This window comes from Hibiscus syriacus, unplaced genomic scaffold, assembly GCF_006381635.1.
Source record: "Hibiscus syriacus cultivar Baekdansim isolate YM2019G1 unplaced genomic scaffold, ASM638163v2 tig00112383_pilon, whole genome shotgun sequence".
Classification (NCBI taxonomy): domain Eukaryota; kingdom Viridiplantae; phylum Streptophyta; class Magnoliopsida; order Malvales; family Malvaceae; genus Hibiscus; species Hibiscus syriacus.
Window position 1 is genome coordinate 3,085,844 of NW_024063319.1, and position 18,770 is coordinate 3,104,613.

Sequence of the window (18,770 nt, forward strand, 5' to 3'; positions counted from 1 at the left end):
ATCCCCTCCATTTCCAAAGCTTCCTTTAACGAAACGAGATCAAAGGAAGGTTTCATTATCCCTGTTAATGATCTCTTCACCCATTCTGAGTTATCTGATGGCATATGCATCTCCCAAATGTTCCTCACAACATGAGCATTCTTCTTAACACCCTCCAAGTTAGCCCCTGACACCAGTTCTCTTCTCAAATTACATTCAGAATTTACTACATCCTTATATGATCTACCATCTCTCATACTTCTACCCGACTCAAACTTCCTTCCAGTTTTTGAAATATCCCTTCCCCCTAACTTGAACTCTACCATTCTCTTCCCCATATCCTCTTCCCTCCTCTTATCCTTTAGATACTTAGCAGCCCCAACAGAAATTCTCTTCCCATCAAACCACTTACCATTCACAAACTGGATTGCTTTCTTTCTACTTTCCTCGTCAGCAAATTGGACAAAGGCAAACATCGAGGACTTATAGTTAGATTTATCTAAAAATTGTTGAATGAAAATTCTCAGAATCTGACCATAAGGACTAAAAAAATCCCTTAACACACGTCTAGAAACCTTTTTACTAAGATTATCAATAAACACAGTCCATTCCTCAACGGAAGGAATGGATTTTTTCAAATTTTCTATAATTCTCTATCTACCTAGCGCACTCATTCTCTCTCTTAAGCAATCTCCAAGAGCTTGGTTCGACAGATTTACAAAGGTAATCATTCAAGATGGTTACAAGCAATGTCAGTCGGATCACAACTTATTTGTCAAAACAACCTCAAACAACAAAAAGGCAATTTTAATTGTCTATGTGGATGATATCATTCTAACAGGTAATGATTCTACGGAAATAGAAAGACTGAAAAAGCTACTAGCAAAAGAATTTGAAACAAAGGACTTGGGTACTCTATGATATTTTCTAGGGATGGAAGTTACAAGGTCAAAAGAAGGGATAGTGATAAATCAAATGAAATATATCATTGATCTATTATCTGAAACTAGACTGAAGGGATGCAAATCGACAAAAAATCCTATGGAAGCAAACCTTAAACTAAGGAGAGAAGAATTGGGAAGTCCAGCGAACAAAGAACATTATCAAAGGCTAGTAGGTAAACTCATTTATTTATCACTTACTAGACCTAATATCGCATTTCCTCTCAGCATAGTGAATCAATATATTAATGATCCAAGGGAAGAACATTAAGAGGTTGTGAATAGAATTCTAAGATACTTGAAAATGACACCAGATCATGGGTTAATTTTCAGAAATAATGATGACAGAACAATAAGGATTTTCTCAGATTCAAGCTGGGCAGGCGAGTTAACTGATAGAAGGTCTACAACTGATTATTGTTCATTTGTATAGGGAAATCTGGTCACTTGGAGAACAGGTTGTGGTATCTCGAAGTAGTGCAAAAGCAGAGTTTAGAGCAATGGCACTTGGAATTTGTGAAGGAATCTGGTTACAAAGATTGTTAACTGAGTTGAGATTATGTTACAAGTGTTTTGAACTTTAGAGTGATAGTAAATTTGCAATAAGTATTGCAAAGAATACTGTTTATCATGATCGGATGAAGCATAAGGAGATCGACATACATTTTATCTCTAAAAAGATAAATGGTGGATCGGTAAAACTCAACTATGTCTCAACAAAGGAAAAGTTAGCAGATATTCTCACCAAAGTGCTTCCAAGACTTACCATTGATGAGATTACATCCAAGTTGGGTCTTTTCAAGATTTACTCCCAAGCCTGAGGGGGAGTGTAGGTTATACGATATAACTATAATGTATATTAGTTTGTAACTTTATAGAATTCTAACTCTTAGAAAGGATAACTTCTAAGTAGTTTGCTTCTACTAGGAAACTTATCTCTAACTTTGTGTATAAATTAAGATCTATCTTTTTCTAATAAAACATTTTGGAGTTTTTCCTTTTCCTCAAAATCTGCTGTGTACCGTATTCAACATTTACCTTATGAATGACAGGAAAACAGCCATACTAAGCATTGGACAACTATGAGGACCCAAAAAAAATCATGAAATACCAATGAACCGCCATCCAAAACAACAATTAGTGCAGCTAGAACCATTGAACAATTATACATTTGATAAGCACATCAACATCTACCCCGAAAGAACAACCCCTTTTGCAACCTAATTATTGCTGCAATTTCCAATAAGAATCAACTTTGACCCAACATAAGTTCCCGGGAAGACTCTATCTGCTACCGACAGGACATATCCAACCAATAACCAGAACGAACAACTTAAAGGAGAGAGGTATTAGAAAAAATAACCCAAAGAAACAGCTTATTCTATGGTAAGCTCCAACCTATGTCTAGGTTCTTCATAACACCAGATTGTTAAAACAAAAATCCATTTCTAATCATTTAGATGCTAGCAGAAAAGATGGAAATTTGCACTTTGGCAGCAGTAGAATTTTAACCAGCATCTCTGCTAAAACTTAAACCTTATCCGCATAAACAAAATAACTTGTGACGATCTTTCAATTAATCAGTAATATAAGCTCCAAATTGCTAACCAACAACTCCTTTGCATTCTAACCACCAACATCTTCCATTCACTTAACAACTTTGCAAAACATCACTAACAAATGGGAGAGAACACGAACCATTATACCAGTATATTTCAAAGACAGAATCTTTCCTTTAACATAATTCATGGTCCAGATTTTAACATTTGAATGCTCTAAAGGGTGCCTTCCTCATTAGCTTGCATTTCAATTGCCGCTGAAACTGAAGAAGATACTAATGGAAAACCTAACAATTTAATTATATCATCTTTTCCAGAACTAATGGTCTTCAAAGTTAAACCTCAGTTTCAGAATTTTAAGTGGCTCCGTAAGTAATGCTTGACTAACTGGCAAGACACGATGATGAAACTTATCAGCCATCAGAAACAAAGGAGTCAAAATCAGTAATGTCCACCAAACCCCAGATCCAGTCATCTTGCGTTTCCCAGCTCAATCTGAAACCTGGAAACTGAAGTAAAGCATCTCAACATATAATTAAATTCTATATAGATAGCAACCCGTACTTCAGTTATTCAAACAAATTCATCAACAAAAACACCAAAAAGATCATATATAAAAATGTAGGCAAGGCAAGAATTGGTACAGTTACAAACAACTAGAAATTCCCTTTAAAGGAAGACACTAAAAAACAGGAGGACAATACAACAACAGAAATGGCTTAAACCACATGATAAAAGACTCGTCTGCAATTAATTTAGAGAATATTCCTCTAACGGGAAGACATGAAATGTAATATATCTTAGCAAAAAGAAAACTGCATTAAAAACAGCAGACTTTTGCAAAGAGATAATTATACATACAGGTGCCCCCAAAATGATGCCAAAGATTGAAGCCAGTCTGACAAATTCAAGCCGTCATCCTTCAGTTTATCTCGCCCTCCTTGTGCAAGTCGCTCAATCACAACATACTCCAAAATGTCATACTCAAGCTGCATGGAAAAAAAGAATTAAAATCAAAATCAAGAAACAATGTTATATAAATGGTGCACGGTGACCAAAGAATATCCCAATCGAAGTTTGGGTCCAGTTAAGTTTGGATTTGTGTACTTGAATATGGAATTACAAATTGCAATTTGGGTTTCAAAATCTTGAACAAAGAAATGTTTAAATAAAGTCTAGATTTAGAAATTTAGGGTTAAACAAAACTAATTTTCATTTGAATTACTATGATTTAGATTTAAGCTTGGATTCATATTGCAATATAATCATATTAAAATTAGGTTAACTACTAACCTTTGATAAAATTCCTTCTATACATTGGCTAAATCAAAAGAAACTGATCATTTATGAATTAAATCCAATTTAAAGGGGAAATGTAGCTAACAGAATTTCCGCCTTTCCCTCCTCCCCTGCTCCTACAATGTTTCAATCAATTCTTTCTCCATTCTTTTCTCCTTTTTCACCACCTTTAATGACAACAAGAAGGAAAAAAGGAAAATAGGAAACATAATAGAAGAAAAGCCACAAGGAAAAGGAACAATAGATGCAGACCTGTGTCAAATACTTGAATGCATCAACAACTGGAGTTATCATATCCTTGTATGCCTCAATCTGAAACTTCAAAAGAGTAATGGACCCATGTAAATTTTTGACAATGCATAAAACTCAAGAATAATCAATGATAAAGAACACAAGACCTGGTGAACAATGGTTCGCAGTACAGTCATTGGATTAGCATGAGCAAGTTTTGCAACCATCCGACCTAACTGCTTCAAATTTTCCTTAGCCAACCGTTTCAAAATCCTTCTAGTGTCCAGCTACAGAAAAGCAGAGGATCAAAGCAAATCTTTAGGCACCAAACTTCAACAAGAAATAAGAACACCATTCAGAAGATATGCTACTTTACCTTAGCAGTTTGTCTTGCACCCAATATGGTAGGATTCCGCTCATCATCCTTTTCCCACTCGCCATATAACCGATATCGCACCTAAGCAGATGAGGTTCATCATGCAATATTGTCTAGCATGTCTAATAAATTCTCAGAGGGAAGCATGAAATAACTGATGGAAAGCCAACCTCATAGGGAAGGAGATTCATTAATTCCCAAATCTCTTGCCCAACTGCTGGATTTGCAAGTACCAATTGCAAAGAAGGAAGTAAACATGCTCCTAAAGTTTCCTCTACTCTTGTCCTTGCCTCCTTCAAGTGAAGGTGAGGATTTCGATATCCACTGGCAACCGTTTCCCCATCCAAGGCTCCATCAGCATTAGCTACGAGCTCAAGGGCAGATAAAAAGTAACTCCTCAATACTCTACACACCTGCCAAAAAAAAAGGTTCATATAATCACCAATGCCCTTCCAGGAACAAAATAGAATTGAAAGTAGATACTGAGCACATTGGAAACACTACAATAATACCTTCTGCAACAGTAGAGTATCACGATAGAGTTGAGGCCCAACAGTAGCCAGCATCTGAAAGAGTTCCTTAGGAAGATCAATAAAGGGGTTGCTGACTGTTGAACCTCTTGTATCCATGTTATCAATACCAGAACCCGATGTAGATGCAAAGCTTTGGAGATGAGTTTGACGAACAACATCATACGCTGAAGATATTGACTTTCCAATGAGCCTGAATATGAATATGAATATGATAGTTACAAACAAATAGAAAACCAATATGAAACAAAAGAAATGTAAGCTTCCTGAAGTGCCTAAACAATTAGAACTAGTCTAATCAGAACCACTCAGAGAAAATGACAAATATCCAACCAGCTAACAAAATTCTTACAACATATATCCAGCCGCCATCCAGGATAAAGAAAGAAGGGACCTAGAATTTACCTGAATAACCCTTTACAGATTTGAACATGTGCTACCGGATTAAGAGGTGAAAGCCGATCAAACAAAATATGAGCATGGTACCTGAGAAATATAACATCTTAAGTAAAAATTTAAATATAAAAAAAGTCACAAAATTCACACACAGAGGACAAGCAAAAACAGCATCAATTTTCTATACTTTATTGCTTATGTAAGCACTTTGCCACTTCCAATTTTTTTAAAATAAATAACAAACAGTGGGCAATTGGCAAGAATAATAACACTATTATGATATTGTCCACACACACAACATAATTACTGCCAAAGTAAACTTTTCGGAGCTTTTAGCAACAAAACTGTCACAGGATGACCTGGTGATGCGTGAATCCTGGCATTAAATATGAGAATATCTGACCTAAGCTCACTGCTGGTTATAGAAAAGCAGAATATTGACTTGCAACAAATTGAAAATAGAATAAAACTTCAGCCAAATGCCAGAATGCCATCCAGAACGAACATGAAAAAGGTTATAAGAAAAACAAATTGAAAGGCAGTAAAGACATGTCTTTTTTTTATAAGAATTTCAAGCCCCGTTAAAAACCTCCTTCTTGATTAAAGGTGCTTGTAGGTAAGCTCCTTAATCAGCGGAAGGAGGAAAAGAGTGCCTTAGGATTTTATTGAACATAACAATAATATACATAAGATACATCCCTATAAGTGCACTAAACACAGGCAGGTAAACACAAGTCAACCTTGTGACCCATATACATCAACATTTAATCAACCAATTCCTTCTTTAGCTAAGGCTTCAGCCTCTAAATTGGCTGTCATGTTTACCCATCTAACCACACTTTCGAACACATAAAGCCAGTGAACAATGTCTCTAACCAAATAAGCATAAACATCAGGACAGAATTCAACCCCCTTAACCCAATCCACTGCCATCTTGCTATCACTTTCAATAATCAACCAGTCTTGTATCCTTTCTCGAAAATCAGCATAGAATAGTAGCCCCTTTTGAATAGCTTTTAACTCCATAAATGTTGGAGGCCCCGGACCAGTAGGCTCCTTGAAAGACCCTAATGTAGAACCAGAGGAATCTTTTAAAACTCCTCTTAAACCGCTCTTCTTCCAATCCTTAGACGTAGCTGCATCAACATTAATTTTCACAAAACCCATAGGAGGAGGATGCCAAGGAATAGTAGACACAATCATATTAGAATGGATGGAACAAGCGTCCCCTAAGGAGGACTCTTCTTCCATCATGCAAAGTGGGCATAACAGGTTCTAAATTCCTGTTATTCCTCTTTTCACCAGTTCTGTTTTAACAGCCAACCTCCCTAGAACAGCCTGCCACATAAAGGACTCTACTCTTGGTGGCAGCTGACCCCTCCAAACAATCTTATTCCAAAAGTAGGCCTCATCCGAACCTGATGAGCATAGATTAACAGCAGATTTAATAGTGAACACCCCATCCCCAGACCCTTTCCAAATCATCCCATCCGAACTATCAATAGTAAGAGCAAAAGCCGAGATGACAGCCATCAAATTAGCCCACTACTCTATCTCCCAGTCATTTAAATTCCTATGAAACTGAACATCCCAAATCCAGCTGGAAGTGCTATACTCCCCAAACTCAAATAATTTATCTGTTTTGTTGATCGAAATGGAAAAAAGTCCAAGGAAAATAAGCAAAAGTAGATAATCCAAAGCCCAAATGTCCTGCCATAACCGAATAAATTTTCCATCTCCAACTAAAATGGAGCACATAATTCTCACCTTTGAGCTAATAGGGTCATCTTTAAAGTGGTTATCAACCACTGATCTCCAAATCCAAGATACTTTATGTGGAGTCTTACTGTCAAACAATAACAAAGAAGGATCCAAATTATATTTAAAACAAATAAAATCCCTCCAAACAGACCCCCTTTCGTTTGCATACCTCCAAGACCATTTTTCAAGTAGTGCTCTATTCATAAAATTCAGATTCAGCACACCCAAACCCCCCTCCATCTTTGATCTACATATATTCGGCCAGCTAACCCAATGGATCTTACTTTTATCAACTCCCCCACCCCATAGGAAATTTAACATCATTGAATTCAGGGTTTTAAGAACCGATGTTGGTATCTTAAAAAGAGATAAGTAATAAATAGGAAGCGAACATAAAACCGACTTAACCAAGACCAATCTCCCTTCTAAAGAAAGAGAGGCAGCCTTCCATCCTGTTAATTTTTTGGAAAAATTACTGATCACAGGATTCCAAATAGCAGCAGAATTCTTAGAAGCCCCCAAAGGAAACCCTAGATATTCAGAAGGAAAGCTTCTAACTGAACAACCAATAGTATTAGCCCACTCATGCACTTCCTCATCATTCAAATTCACACCAAACAGCTTGCATTTCTTCATATTGAGTTGTAAACCCGAAATAACTTGGAACACTCGAAGCACCCTTTTCACATTTAGAATTTGCATATTCGAAGCACCACTAAAGATAATGAGATCATTCGCAAACTGTAAGTGAGATAGATTAAAAGACCCCTCATCCCTCCCAATAGCCAATCCATAAAACAACCCCTGTGAAACAGCCTCTAAAATCAGTAAATTAAGGAGTTCACCAATAAAATTAAACAGCAAAAGGGATAAAGGACATCCCTCTAATAGGAATTTCTTCAGTAGGGACTCCATTAACCATAACAGAAACTGAAGCTGTGGAAACACATTTTTTGATCCAGCCTCCCCACCTGGAACCGAAACCCATTTTCTACATAACTAAAAACAGAATATTCCAATCCACCGAATCATAAGCTTTCTTGAAATCAGCTTTGAAAACACAGCCTTTGAGTCCATTTTTCCTCAAAAAGTCGATTCCTTCATTGGCTATTAATGAGCAATATAATATTTGACGACCTGGTATAAAAGCGAATTGTGTGGGACTTATTAATTCTGAAATACAGCTCCTCAACCTCCTCGAAAGACACTTGGAGAGGATCTTATATAATCCACCAACTAAGCTAATAGGTCTAAAGTCGTCGAGGTCACCACTATTAGATACCTTAGGGATAAGAGTAATAAATGTATGATTAATACCATGTTCTCACTCTTTTCCCAAATAGAAATTATTGAAAAACTTCATAACATCTCCCTTCAGCATATTCCAAAATCTTTTAAAAAATCTCATATTTAGACCGTCTGGTCCAGGAGCTTTATTCCCATTTCAAGACTCAATAGACTCCCAAATTTCCTCCTCAGTAAATTCTTTCTCTAATCTCAAACTCTATTCGAGTGAAATACTAGAAAAATCCAGCCCAATGTCTTCCACTTGAAGGGTAAATTGATCATTGAAAGCCTTGAAAAAATGATCTCTGACTGTTGATTTAATAACATTCGGGTCATGAACAAAGTTGCCATTGACAAGTAGAGCATTCAAGGCATTTCTTTTCCTCCTAACTGAAGCACGTGTGAAAAAATCTTGTGTTTCTGTCACCATCTTCTACCCACTTCGATCTTGAGTTCTGGAACCAAATCTGCTCCTCTATCTTATACAGTCTCCACAATTCTGATCTTAACACCTTCAACTCATGTGCTATCTCAGAATTGTAACCAATTAGTCTCTGATGAACATCCACCTCTAGCTTTTGAATCTTCGATTCAAGATCTGAAATCATATCCCCTGGAAACTTGTCTCTCCTCCCTGCCCAATTTTTTATTGCCATTTTGGTATTTTTCAGAATGCTGAAAATTCTAGCATTCCTCTGGTTTTTCTTACAATCTCGAATTGAGAAGCTGACCACATCCTCGAATCCAACTTCATCCATCAGATAATTAAAAAGTTTAAAAGGTTTCTTACCCCAATTAACCCCACTATTTTCAATAAATATTGCATTATGGTCAGACACAGACTTGGGCAGTAGAGATTGAATTAAATCTGGAAATGCAACCAAGAACTGGCTATCAACCAAAAATCTGTCCAGTCTAACATAGGTTGGTGAATCTTGGTTATTACACCAAGTAAACCGACCCCCACTCTGGCAGATCAATTAAACCTGTGATGAGTAGAAATTGACTGAAAATCTCTACTGGATTCCTATTTTGGGCTCTACCCATCTTCTCGACCTCATGAAGATAAACATTTAGGTCTCTTCCAACACAAATAGGATCACTGTGGCCTCCAATGAACATGCCTAACTCTTCAAAGAAGCCTCCTTTCTCCTCCTCCACAGAAGGACCATAGACATTGATGAACCTACATCTGAAATTATTGGCACGAAACCTCCCAGTAATAGCTATGAATCTACTGGAAATAAACTGATTTTCCATCTCAAAAATATTGTCATTCCAGCAACTTAGTAAACCCCCTGAAGCACCAACCGAAGGGGACTCAATAAACCCTTGCAAGTTGTTTAAACCACACCTAATAAAAGTTTTCTAAATTTTCTTCAATTTAGTTTCCTGCAACCACAGAAAATGAGAGCAGTGATTATACACTAATCTCTGCACAACCCTTTGCTTCTCTTTTCTACCTAAACCTCTGACATTCCATGTCACAATAGATAACTTTAACTTCATCATAGAAAAACCAAAATAATCCCCCTTAATCTTCCCCGAGAAATCAACCTTCCCTTAGAGATCAACCTTCCCTAACAACCTCCGAGCCATACTCAAGACTAATAATTTTTTCAATGAAAGTCTTCTTCCCCTCCTTGAAAGAAATTCCTAGCAACTGACAGACTTCCCAAGTTGCCATGGCTTCCTCCAATTTCGAAAACTGAGAAAAGACAGTATAAATATTAATCAGGTCCACAGCTTCCCTGGTTAAAACTCTCATTTCCCTTCTGTAATTCCTACATATCTGTGAAGCAGAAAGTAAGATTGAAGTCCGATCCTCATAATGATTATTACAAGATAAAGGAACCAACAATGTATTCTGATCATTAACAGAACAAGAGACATCAACATCTTGTTCAGTTCCCCTGATTTCTGAAGAAATCAGCTGAATAGTACCTTCAGAATCATTATGATCTTTATTCAAAATAACCTGACAGCAACTTTTAGAATCCTCCTTCCTCGATCTTAGCCAAATTCTTCTACCTCTTGATCTTCTGTATACTCTTAAATAGCGACCACTGCTCCTCTTTCAACCAATACATTTAATTGATAAACCAGCTGAAATCGGAAAACCCAGTTTCCAGCGATTAAGACTCTCCTTGCAGTTTCCACTCTCCTCCTGTAACAACTTACCATTAACCTCCTTACCTGTTCCATAACCATCAACTTCCTGGGTGCCCACAATTTCCTTTTCATCTAGTAAGCCTCTTTCCTCCTCATAAGACTCTAAAGAAGTCCGGAACTTATTAGAGTTATCTAGCCCATCCCCCATACTTTTAACAGCAGGCCCAGGACTAGAATTAGAAACAGGGGAACTGGATTCCCAATTAGAAACAGTTTGGGCTGAAGAAGTGTGAGCCACTACCTCTCGCAGCCCAATACCCGCATACTCCCTGTTATTATTTAAATCAGTTTCCAACTTTCCTGACAGCCCATTCATGTTGTGTTTCGTGAAGGACTTTTCCCCAGAATATTCCCCGCCACCTATATTCCGCCCACTATCTTGTGTTTGCTGAAGCCACGTGCCCACCAAGGACCCAACTTCCTTATTACCTGACATACACTTATCTTCATCCTGTTCAGAGAACTTATCACCAATTGGACTTGCATCGGAACTACCTGTCGGCGACTTGCAAGGAAACACTTAGGAGTAATCAAGCACTGAACCCAGCTTAATCTTAACTTTAAAAGATCTTCCATAAGAATCAATAGATATCACCTCAGGGACATCGAAAGGGCATTCGACTTGAAAGTCAGAACACAAGAGTTCCAGACATAACCCCAGCTGCCAATCTGGACTTCAAAGCCTGCAAGCAATAGAGCCTTCTGGACTGATTCTAACTCAAAAGAATGTTTAATGATTCCCGTTAAAGACCTCTTCACCCAGCTGGAACTCTCTAAGGGAATGTACATTTCCCAAGAATTTTTCAACCCTTTCCTCCTATTGAATTCTTCATTTGCTTTTACCTTCTGGTCCGATACATAATTCTTCAGTCTTTTAGACAATAAGGCATCCTTGTAAGATCTTCCATCCCTGACACTCCTGTTAAAAACAACTTTCTGATTTGACCCTGATGGATCAACAGAGATCATATTTGAAGTCATCGCCAACGAATTGATCTGCCCTCCTGGCCTCGCCCGAGCTTCTTTAAACCTTGCAGCACTAACTTTGATTCTCCAGCCATCAACCATAGAGCCATTCAGATTATAGATAGCTCTTCAAAGACTTTCCTCATTATCAAAATGAACAAAAGCGAAAGTGGAAATTTGTATTTTGGATTCCTAGTTTCTCTAGGAATAAACACTCTAATAATCGGACCCTGCTTTGAGAAGAACTCCCTTAACTCTCGACGAGACACTTTTTTACTTAGATTATCAACGAACACTGACCATACTATCTCGAAAGAAACCTTGCCTTTCAAATTCTCTCTCTACGTCTCTAACTCTCTCACTCATCTTAACAGCCTCACCTTTTCAGTATTTTAATGCTTGAATAATGAAATCAGTAAAGACGTGTCTTAATCTTACAAGAACAAAATAATCAGTTAAGTGTTAGAGGGAGAGGGGCTAGGAACAGACGGACACTGAAAAGAATACAATAGCCACCTAAAAAAATTGTGAACTACAATCAAGCTTACCAATCATCTACAGAAAGAAAGCCGGTCAACAAGCCTAAAGTCTGACTATTTTCAAGCTTTGACGATCTTTCATCAACAACCTCATTTTCCATATCTAAAGCAACAAAAAGGTCTATCTTTACATCTCCTTGCTTTTCATCCTCCATGAGATCTTTACCAGTGGCAGCAAGATTTATTTTTCCAATTTTGTTAGCCTGCAGAAATTAAGGTGTAATCATATGTGAATTACAGGATGAAACATGTTATTAATATTTGAAGGATACTTATACAGCTCTAATCACAATTTATTGGTGTTCACCAATCTCTGAAGGGGGCAGGGGAAACGAGAATTATCAGCTATCAATGCCTCAACAAATAATAGTGAACATTATGAGAGTGACTTGGATAAAAAAATTAGAAGAAAAGGAAATACCACTCTTTTATACAGGCAAGAAATTCTGTGCATAAAATTGCAATAATCATCATTGAAGGGGAAAAGGAGGACAACACAATAAAACTACCTCATCAAGTCGTTTTGCAGAGAAACCATTATAATGCTCAAATGCCTCATCATCCTTTGGAAGTAAATGAGCATAGCTGCACAGATGAATAAAGACAAGCTAGAAAAATTGTAGATAAGAACAGCAAATTGAAATGTCTATATAAGCCATCAATAGGGAAACGTAAATTGTTAAAATGTAAAATTAAAAAAAAAGAACGAAAATACATGGAACAAGTCACATCACATGAGATCAGTTTCAAATTTCCAATGTTAACACATTATACATTGCATGTAAGCCTTTAATAAAACAATTTCCCGCTTAAAGACATGGAAAATCAAAAGAAAAAATGATAACTAAAACAATAGCAATTGGATCCATCGCAAGAAAAACAATAGCAATTTGATCCATTGCAAGAAAAACATGTTCCTTTAATACATACAGCTCTGAAAATGAAATATTAGATTAGCCTATAGATTGTTCAAAACAACTTAGAACAAAAGGAATCATCAGATTAGACAGTGGATCTTATATAACTCACATGCTATCAAGATCAATAAAATCTTCCTTCACTAGAATTGCTGTAAGCCTATAGAGCCCAAATGGGGTAGGCGTATTTACTTCCAAGCGCTGATAGTATTGGAACTTAAAACCGAGAATTTGTGAAGCGTGAGACTGCAGGAAATCATTAATAAATAAGCAACTCAAAGGTTCTTGATATCCAGGATAACATAAATTATCATTCGTCACAGTTAGAACTGTGTGATGTTTACCTTTGGAAATATGGGAATCAATTGCAAAAAAGCATTATTATCTGGCTGCAATTCATAACACTCCAACACCTAATGAATCAGCAAATTATTGTCTTAACAAATTCATTCAACAGAATTAATTTACGGCAAAATAGGATGAATAATCAAGATTGGAATAAGATTGTCATCAGTGATCGGGGAAAGAAACTTACAATGTTAAAAACACGGTTCGGGTCCAGATCAAAATGCCCAATTAATGACTGCAGAAATTACACCAATTACAAAATGCAAGCCACAATTAAAATTAAAGAAATAGTAAATAGAGACAAGTCAAACCTTGATTATGCCTATCCTAGCTGTTGACGAATTTTGAGTTGAATCTTCAGAACCTCGGCAAAGGAGAGTAACCTACAGATGCGCACAAAAATGATTCCCAGTGCAAAAACTTCTAAAGTAACGACATGGGCCTCTAGCACTAATCCAAGCTAGATATCCAACTGTCCAAATCCAAGCCTAATAAAAATCTTATGAAAACTACAAAGTTGATCCTCAGTCACCTATCTGAACTAATTTGGTTCTTTTAAAAGCAATTCAAGTTCCTGTATAAGCATTTCTCTTTATATGCCAAATGTAAGTCGCCATGGTCTACCTGATATGTTGACTCCAACCACACCGTAATTTAAAAAAACCATCAAAATGCTAGGAAAAATAATCAAAATTCCTATAGGTATAAGAGGGCCTCCAAGTAAACAGGTCAGAGAATAAAACATGCCACACCACAAATTTAGTAATAGGCAGTGACAGATCAACTGATAAGCCGTTGAAAAATTTTCATACCCACATCTTTTTTTTTTGATAGGAATGTAGGCCTCGTTAAAAACCCCCTTCATGATTAATGGAACACTAAGTGTTTCTCAATCAGCGGAAGGAGGAAAAGAATGCCTTAGGATTCATTAAAAACCACAATATACATAATGTTTAACAACACATAAACACTCCCTTTACATAATCCACCCCAAAGACTACAAAAACAAATCACAAATGTAAAACTAGCCAATACCAGCTTTGGCTAAACTATCAGCCTCAACATTGGCTGACCTAGCAACCCATCTAATAATACCATTCAACTCCCTTAACTTAGTAACAATATCTTTTACTAGATTAGAGTATACACCGGGACAAAGATCAAAATTCTTGACCCACTCTACTGCAAGTTTACTGTCAGATTCAATCAATAAACGTTCCTTCATCTGCTGATGAAACGGCTCAAAAAAAATTAGGCCCCTCTTAACTGCCAACAACTCAATCAGCGCCGGAGGACCTGGACCAGAAGGCTCTTGAAAAGAGCCCATCACCGAGCCATCCTCATCTCTAAGAATTCCCCCAACACCACTCTTCCTCCAATCACCAGTCACTGCTGCATCCACATTAAGTTTAATAAAACCCTTTGGAGGAGGAAACCAAGACACAATTTCAATGATCGAACACCTTGACTTAGAGCAATAATCCCCAATAGTAGGATCAGAGATGAGAGAGTCTTTTAGAATAGAGACATCCTTGGTATTCGTTATGAACCAGGTCGCCAGCCTACATCTTGCCATAAAAAACAGATCGATCTGATCGAGCCTACCCCCATCAAACACAATGTCATTCCTATATTTCCATATAGTCCATAGCACCACACCCGGAATATATGACCAAATTCTAGAATTAGGGACCAAATGCTCCCATGCTATCAGAAAACTTTGAGCATTGGCCTACAAAACCGAACTAACACCCCACAATTTCAAAAATTTCATCCACAATGCCCATGCCACAAGGCAAGTAAAAAATAAATGCAAAGAGGATTCAACCTCTTTTTTACAAAGGGGACATGACACATCTATAACAGCTGAAACTCCTCTCCTTTGTAGTTCCTGTTTTACTGGCAGTCTATGATGCACAACCTGCCACAAAAAGACCTCCACTCTGGGAGGCACCAAACCCCTCCAAATGAATTTCATCCAAAAAGAATCAACTGACAACACAGGACTGCAAGCTTTGACACTGGTCTTAACAGAATAGATCCCATCCCCATTTCCTCTCCAAACCCACCCATTAGACAGATCCTTGGACAGAGGTATATTGTGAATTAAGGTCATCAGATCGCAGAATTGAACCAGTTCCCAGTCACTCAAACTCCTTCTCAATTGAACATGCCAACACCAAACTGAGGACTTGAACTCACCAAACTCTTTTAACTTCCCATTTTTATTTACAGACAGAACAAATAATCTGGGGAAGACCTCTTTAAGAGGGGAAACAGTCGCCCAATTATCAGACCAGAAACTGATTCTGTCCCCACTGCCTACTCGAACATCTAACAGACTTCGAAATTTAGCTCCGAACTGGTCTTCTTTGAAATGATTATTGACTATCGATTTCCAAATCCAAGAAGAAAAAGCAGGTAGTTTTTCCTTGAAAATCAACAAGCTAGGGTCCAGATTATACTTACTGCAAATAACCTTTTTCCACACTGACCCTCCATCATTCGCAAACCTCCAAGACCACTTTCTTAGGAGTGCTCTATTCATGTAATTAAGATCTAGAACTCCTAGACCACCCGCACTTTTTGCAGAACATACTGTCGACCAGTTTATCCAATGGATTTTTTTAACCTCTGCCCCTCCTCCCCATAGAAAACTGGCCATAATGGAATTTAGCTTAACAATCACGGAAGAGGGTATTTTAAACAGGGACATGAAATAGGTAGGTAATGAGCATAAAACAGCCTTTAATAACACTAATCTTCCTGCCACAGACAGAGTCCTCGCCTTCCAGCTGGCTAACTTCTTGTTAAATTTCTGCACTATCGGATCCCACAACGCTATAGAATTTCTCTTAGCACCAAGCGGTAATCCCAAATATTCCGAAGGAAAATGTCCCACTACACAACCAATAGTATTAGCCCACTGCAACACCTCTTCCTCACTGATATTAATCCCAAATAATCTACACTTAGTGAGGTTTAATTGCAGTCCTGAAATGACTTCAAAGACCCTTAAGACCCTCTTGACATTTAGAATCTGTCTTCGAAGCCATACAGAAGATAATGAGATCATCTGCGAATTGCAAATGTGACAAATTAAGAGCTGTATCATCCTTGCCAACAATCAAACCACTGAACAGGCCCGAAGATACTGCTTTCCGAATCAGTAGATTAAGTAACTCGCCAATGAAATTAAACAGCAAAGGTGACAAGGAGCACCCTTGTCTAAGACCTCTAGCCATAGGAAATTCATCCGTAGGAACCCCATTAACTAGCATTGAAACCGAGGCAGTTGACACACATTTCCGAATCCAGCCACACCATTTTAATCGGAATCCCATTCTAACCATAACTTTAAATAAAATATCCCAATCTACCGTATCGTAGGCCTTCTTGAAATCCACCTTCAACACACAACCCTTCAATCCTTTCTTCCTCCACAAATCAATACCTTCATTAGCGATGAAAGAACAATCCAATATTTGTCTACCCTGAGTGAAGGCAAATTGTGAATCACTAACAACATCATCCATGCAACACCTCAACCTTCTCGAAAGGCACTTGGAAAGAATCTTGTACATCCCACCTACTAGGCTAATTGGTCTGAAATCATCTAGACCCCCAATATTAGAGCCCTTAGGAATTAGAGTTATGAACGAATGATTAATGCCATGCTCCCAATCCTTTCCCAAGTAAAAGTTATTGAAAAAATTCATAATATCAGCTTTCAATGAAAACCAAAGTTTTTTGAAAAAACCCATACTCAGCCCATCCGGACCCGGAGCTTTGTTACTATCACACGAATTCAAGGTTTCAAAAATTTCACCTTCCGTAAACTCCTTTTCTAGCATAAGACTCTGCTCCATTGAAATTCTTGAGAAATTTAAATTAATATCCTCCACTTCCAAGGTAGTGCGGCTATTGAAAGCTTTGAAAAAATGCTCTTTGACAGCAGACTTTAACCGGACCGGGTCCCTGATAATAACCCCATCAACACAAATAGCATTTAGAGCGTTCCTCCTCCTCCTAATGGAAGCACAAGTGTGAAAAAATTTAGTATTCCGATCACCATCTTTAACCCACTTCTCTCTTGAATTTTGAAACCATATTTGCTCCTCAATTCTGTAAAGTCTCCAAAGCTCATCCCTCAGTAACTTCAGCTCTGATGAACTATCAATAACTCCTGAAACTCGATTCTTCTGAAAAGAGTTTTCTAGGTGATGGATCTTGTCTTCAATAGCAAAAATCTGTTTACTAGGAAACTGATTCCTATTTCCAGACCAAGTCTTTATAGCAAACTTAGTATTTCTAAGAATGCTCAGAATTCCTGCTTTTTTTCTGACCCTCTTGAACTCATTAATAGACTCTGCAACTTTCTCTTGGAAGCCGTCCTCAGTCATCAAATAGCTAAACAGCCTAAACGGCCTCTTGCCCCAATTGTCTTCCCCACTCTCCAAAATAATAGCATTATGATCAGAAATGGACTTTGTCAACAGCGATTGGGTAATATCAAAAAACTTAGAAAGGAAGCTAACATTAACCAGAAACCTATCCAGCCTAATAACAGTGGGGCAATCCCGATTACTGCTCCATGTATAATTCCCCCCTATTAAAGGTAAGTCAATCATCCCCGTTTGCTGAATGAACAGATTGAAAATTTCCATTGAATTTCTGTTTTGAGACCTGCCATCCTTCTCCTCCTCTGTTAAGTAAGCATTGAAATCCCCTCCCACACATAAAGGCAAACTGCACCCATTTAAAAACTGTCCCAATTCTTCAAAGAAACTGGCCTTCTCTTCTTCCACAGACGGGCTATAAACATTAATGAACCCACATCTTCAAGAAAATATAACCAAAGGCAATACATAAGAAAAATAAATATTCCAAAAATCTTATCAAATTGTTGTCCTACCAGCTTAGCATAGCCCTCACTCTCTTCTCGAAGAAGGTTAAATTTTGTTTGCTGGTAAAGAAGCCGCGTATTTACTCTGACCTGGAATCAACACAGAAAAAAATCAAATGAGAAATGTCAGTATTACCTCAACCACATGACTTCGTCACATATACTGATGCAAGAATATGATTTAATCAGTTAAGCAAGCCAAGATACACGACTCCTAGACTAGCTCTTGGGAGCAAAACATACAATCCACATAGCTAAACAATCTGTATTTCCAAACTTGTTATGAGTCAATAGTTGAAATATTCAACATCAAACCAGAAAATTAACCCTACATCAATAGATATTATGTACATATCATTAAATTTGCTTACCTCTTTAACCTTCAAATCTGAAGCCTTTATCTTGATCATCTCCGCCTCCGATAAGAACTCTTCCTGGAATGTAACAAGAAAATTAAGGTATTTTTGCATTACTATAAAGTTAAAATGTCAACAGAGATCTACCCATTCAAAGAAACCCAAAGGTCTTATATCAAGAAATAAACATGTGGCCAAATGACCAAC

General features: G+C 37.5%; 1 protein-coding gene across 3 annotated transcripts in view; it reads right to left on the bottom strand.

The window, feature by feature from the left end:
- LOC120178932 (THO complex subunit 2-like) overlaps positions 1-18,770 on the bottom strand; it is a 63,195-nt gene that overhangs the window by 40,974 nt on the left and 3,451 nt on the right. For 2 of the 3 annotated variants that reach the window (XM_039184690.1, XM_039184691.1), the window contains exons 5-19: positions 18,579-18,641; positions 18,217-18,297; positions 13,613-13,684; positions 13,489-13,536; positions 13,298-13,366; positions 13,066-13,199; positions 12,546-12,621; positions 12,046-12,239; positions 5,321-5,401; positions 4,898-5,108; positions 4,556-4,798; positions 4,386-4,466; positions 4,177-4,296; positions 4,031-4,090; positions 3,341-3,468 (exon numbers count right to left, since the gene is read on the bottom strand). In XM_039184690.1, coding sequence (XP_039040621.1) covers positions 3,341-3,468; positions 4,031-4,090; positions 4,177-4,296; positions 4,386-4,466; positions 4,556-4,798; positions 4,898-5,108; positions 5,321-5,401; positions 12,046-12,239; positions 12,546-12,621; positions 13,066-13,199; positions 13,298-13,366; positions 13,489-13,536; positions 13,613-13,684; positions 18,217-18,297; positions 18,579-18,641 — 1,661 coding nt within the window. The remainder of the gene's footprint in view (positions 1-3,340; positions 3,469-4,030; positions 4,091-4,176; positions 4,297-4,385; positions 4,467-4,555; positions 4,799-4,897; positions 5,109-5,320; positions 5,402-12,045; positions 12,240-12,545; positions 12,622-13,065; positions 13,200-13,297; positions 13,367-13,488; positions 13,537-13,612; positions 13,685-18,216; positions 18,298-18,578; positions 18,642-18,770) is intronic. The other variant, XM_039184692.1, reaches the window with a different exon arrangement.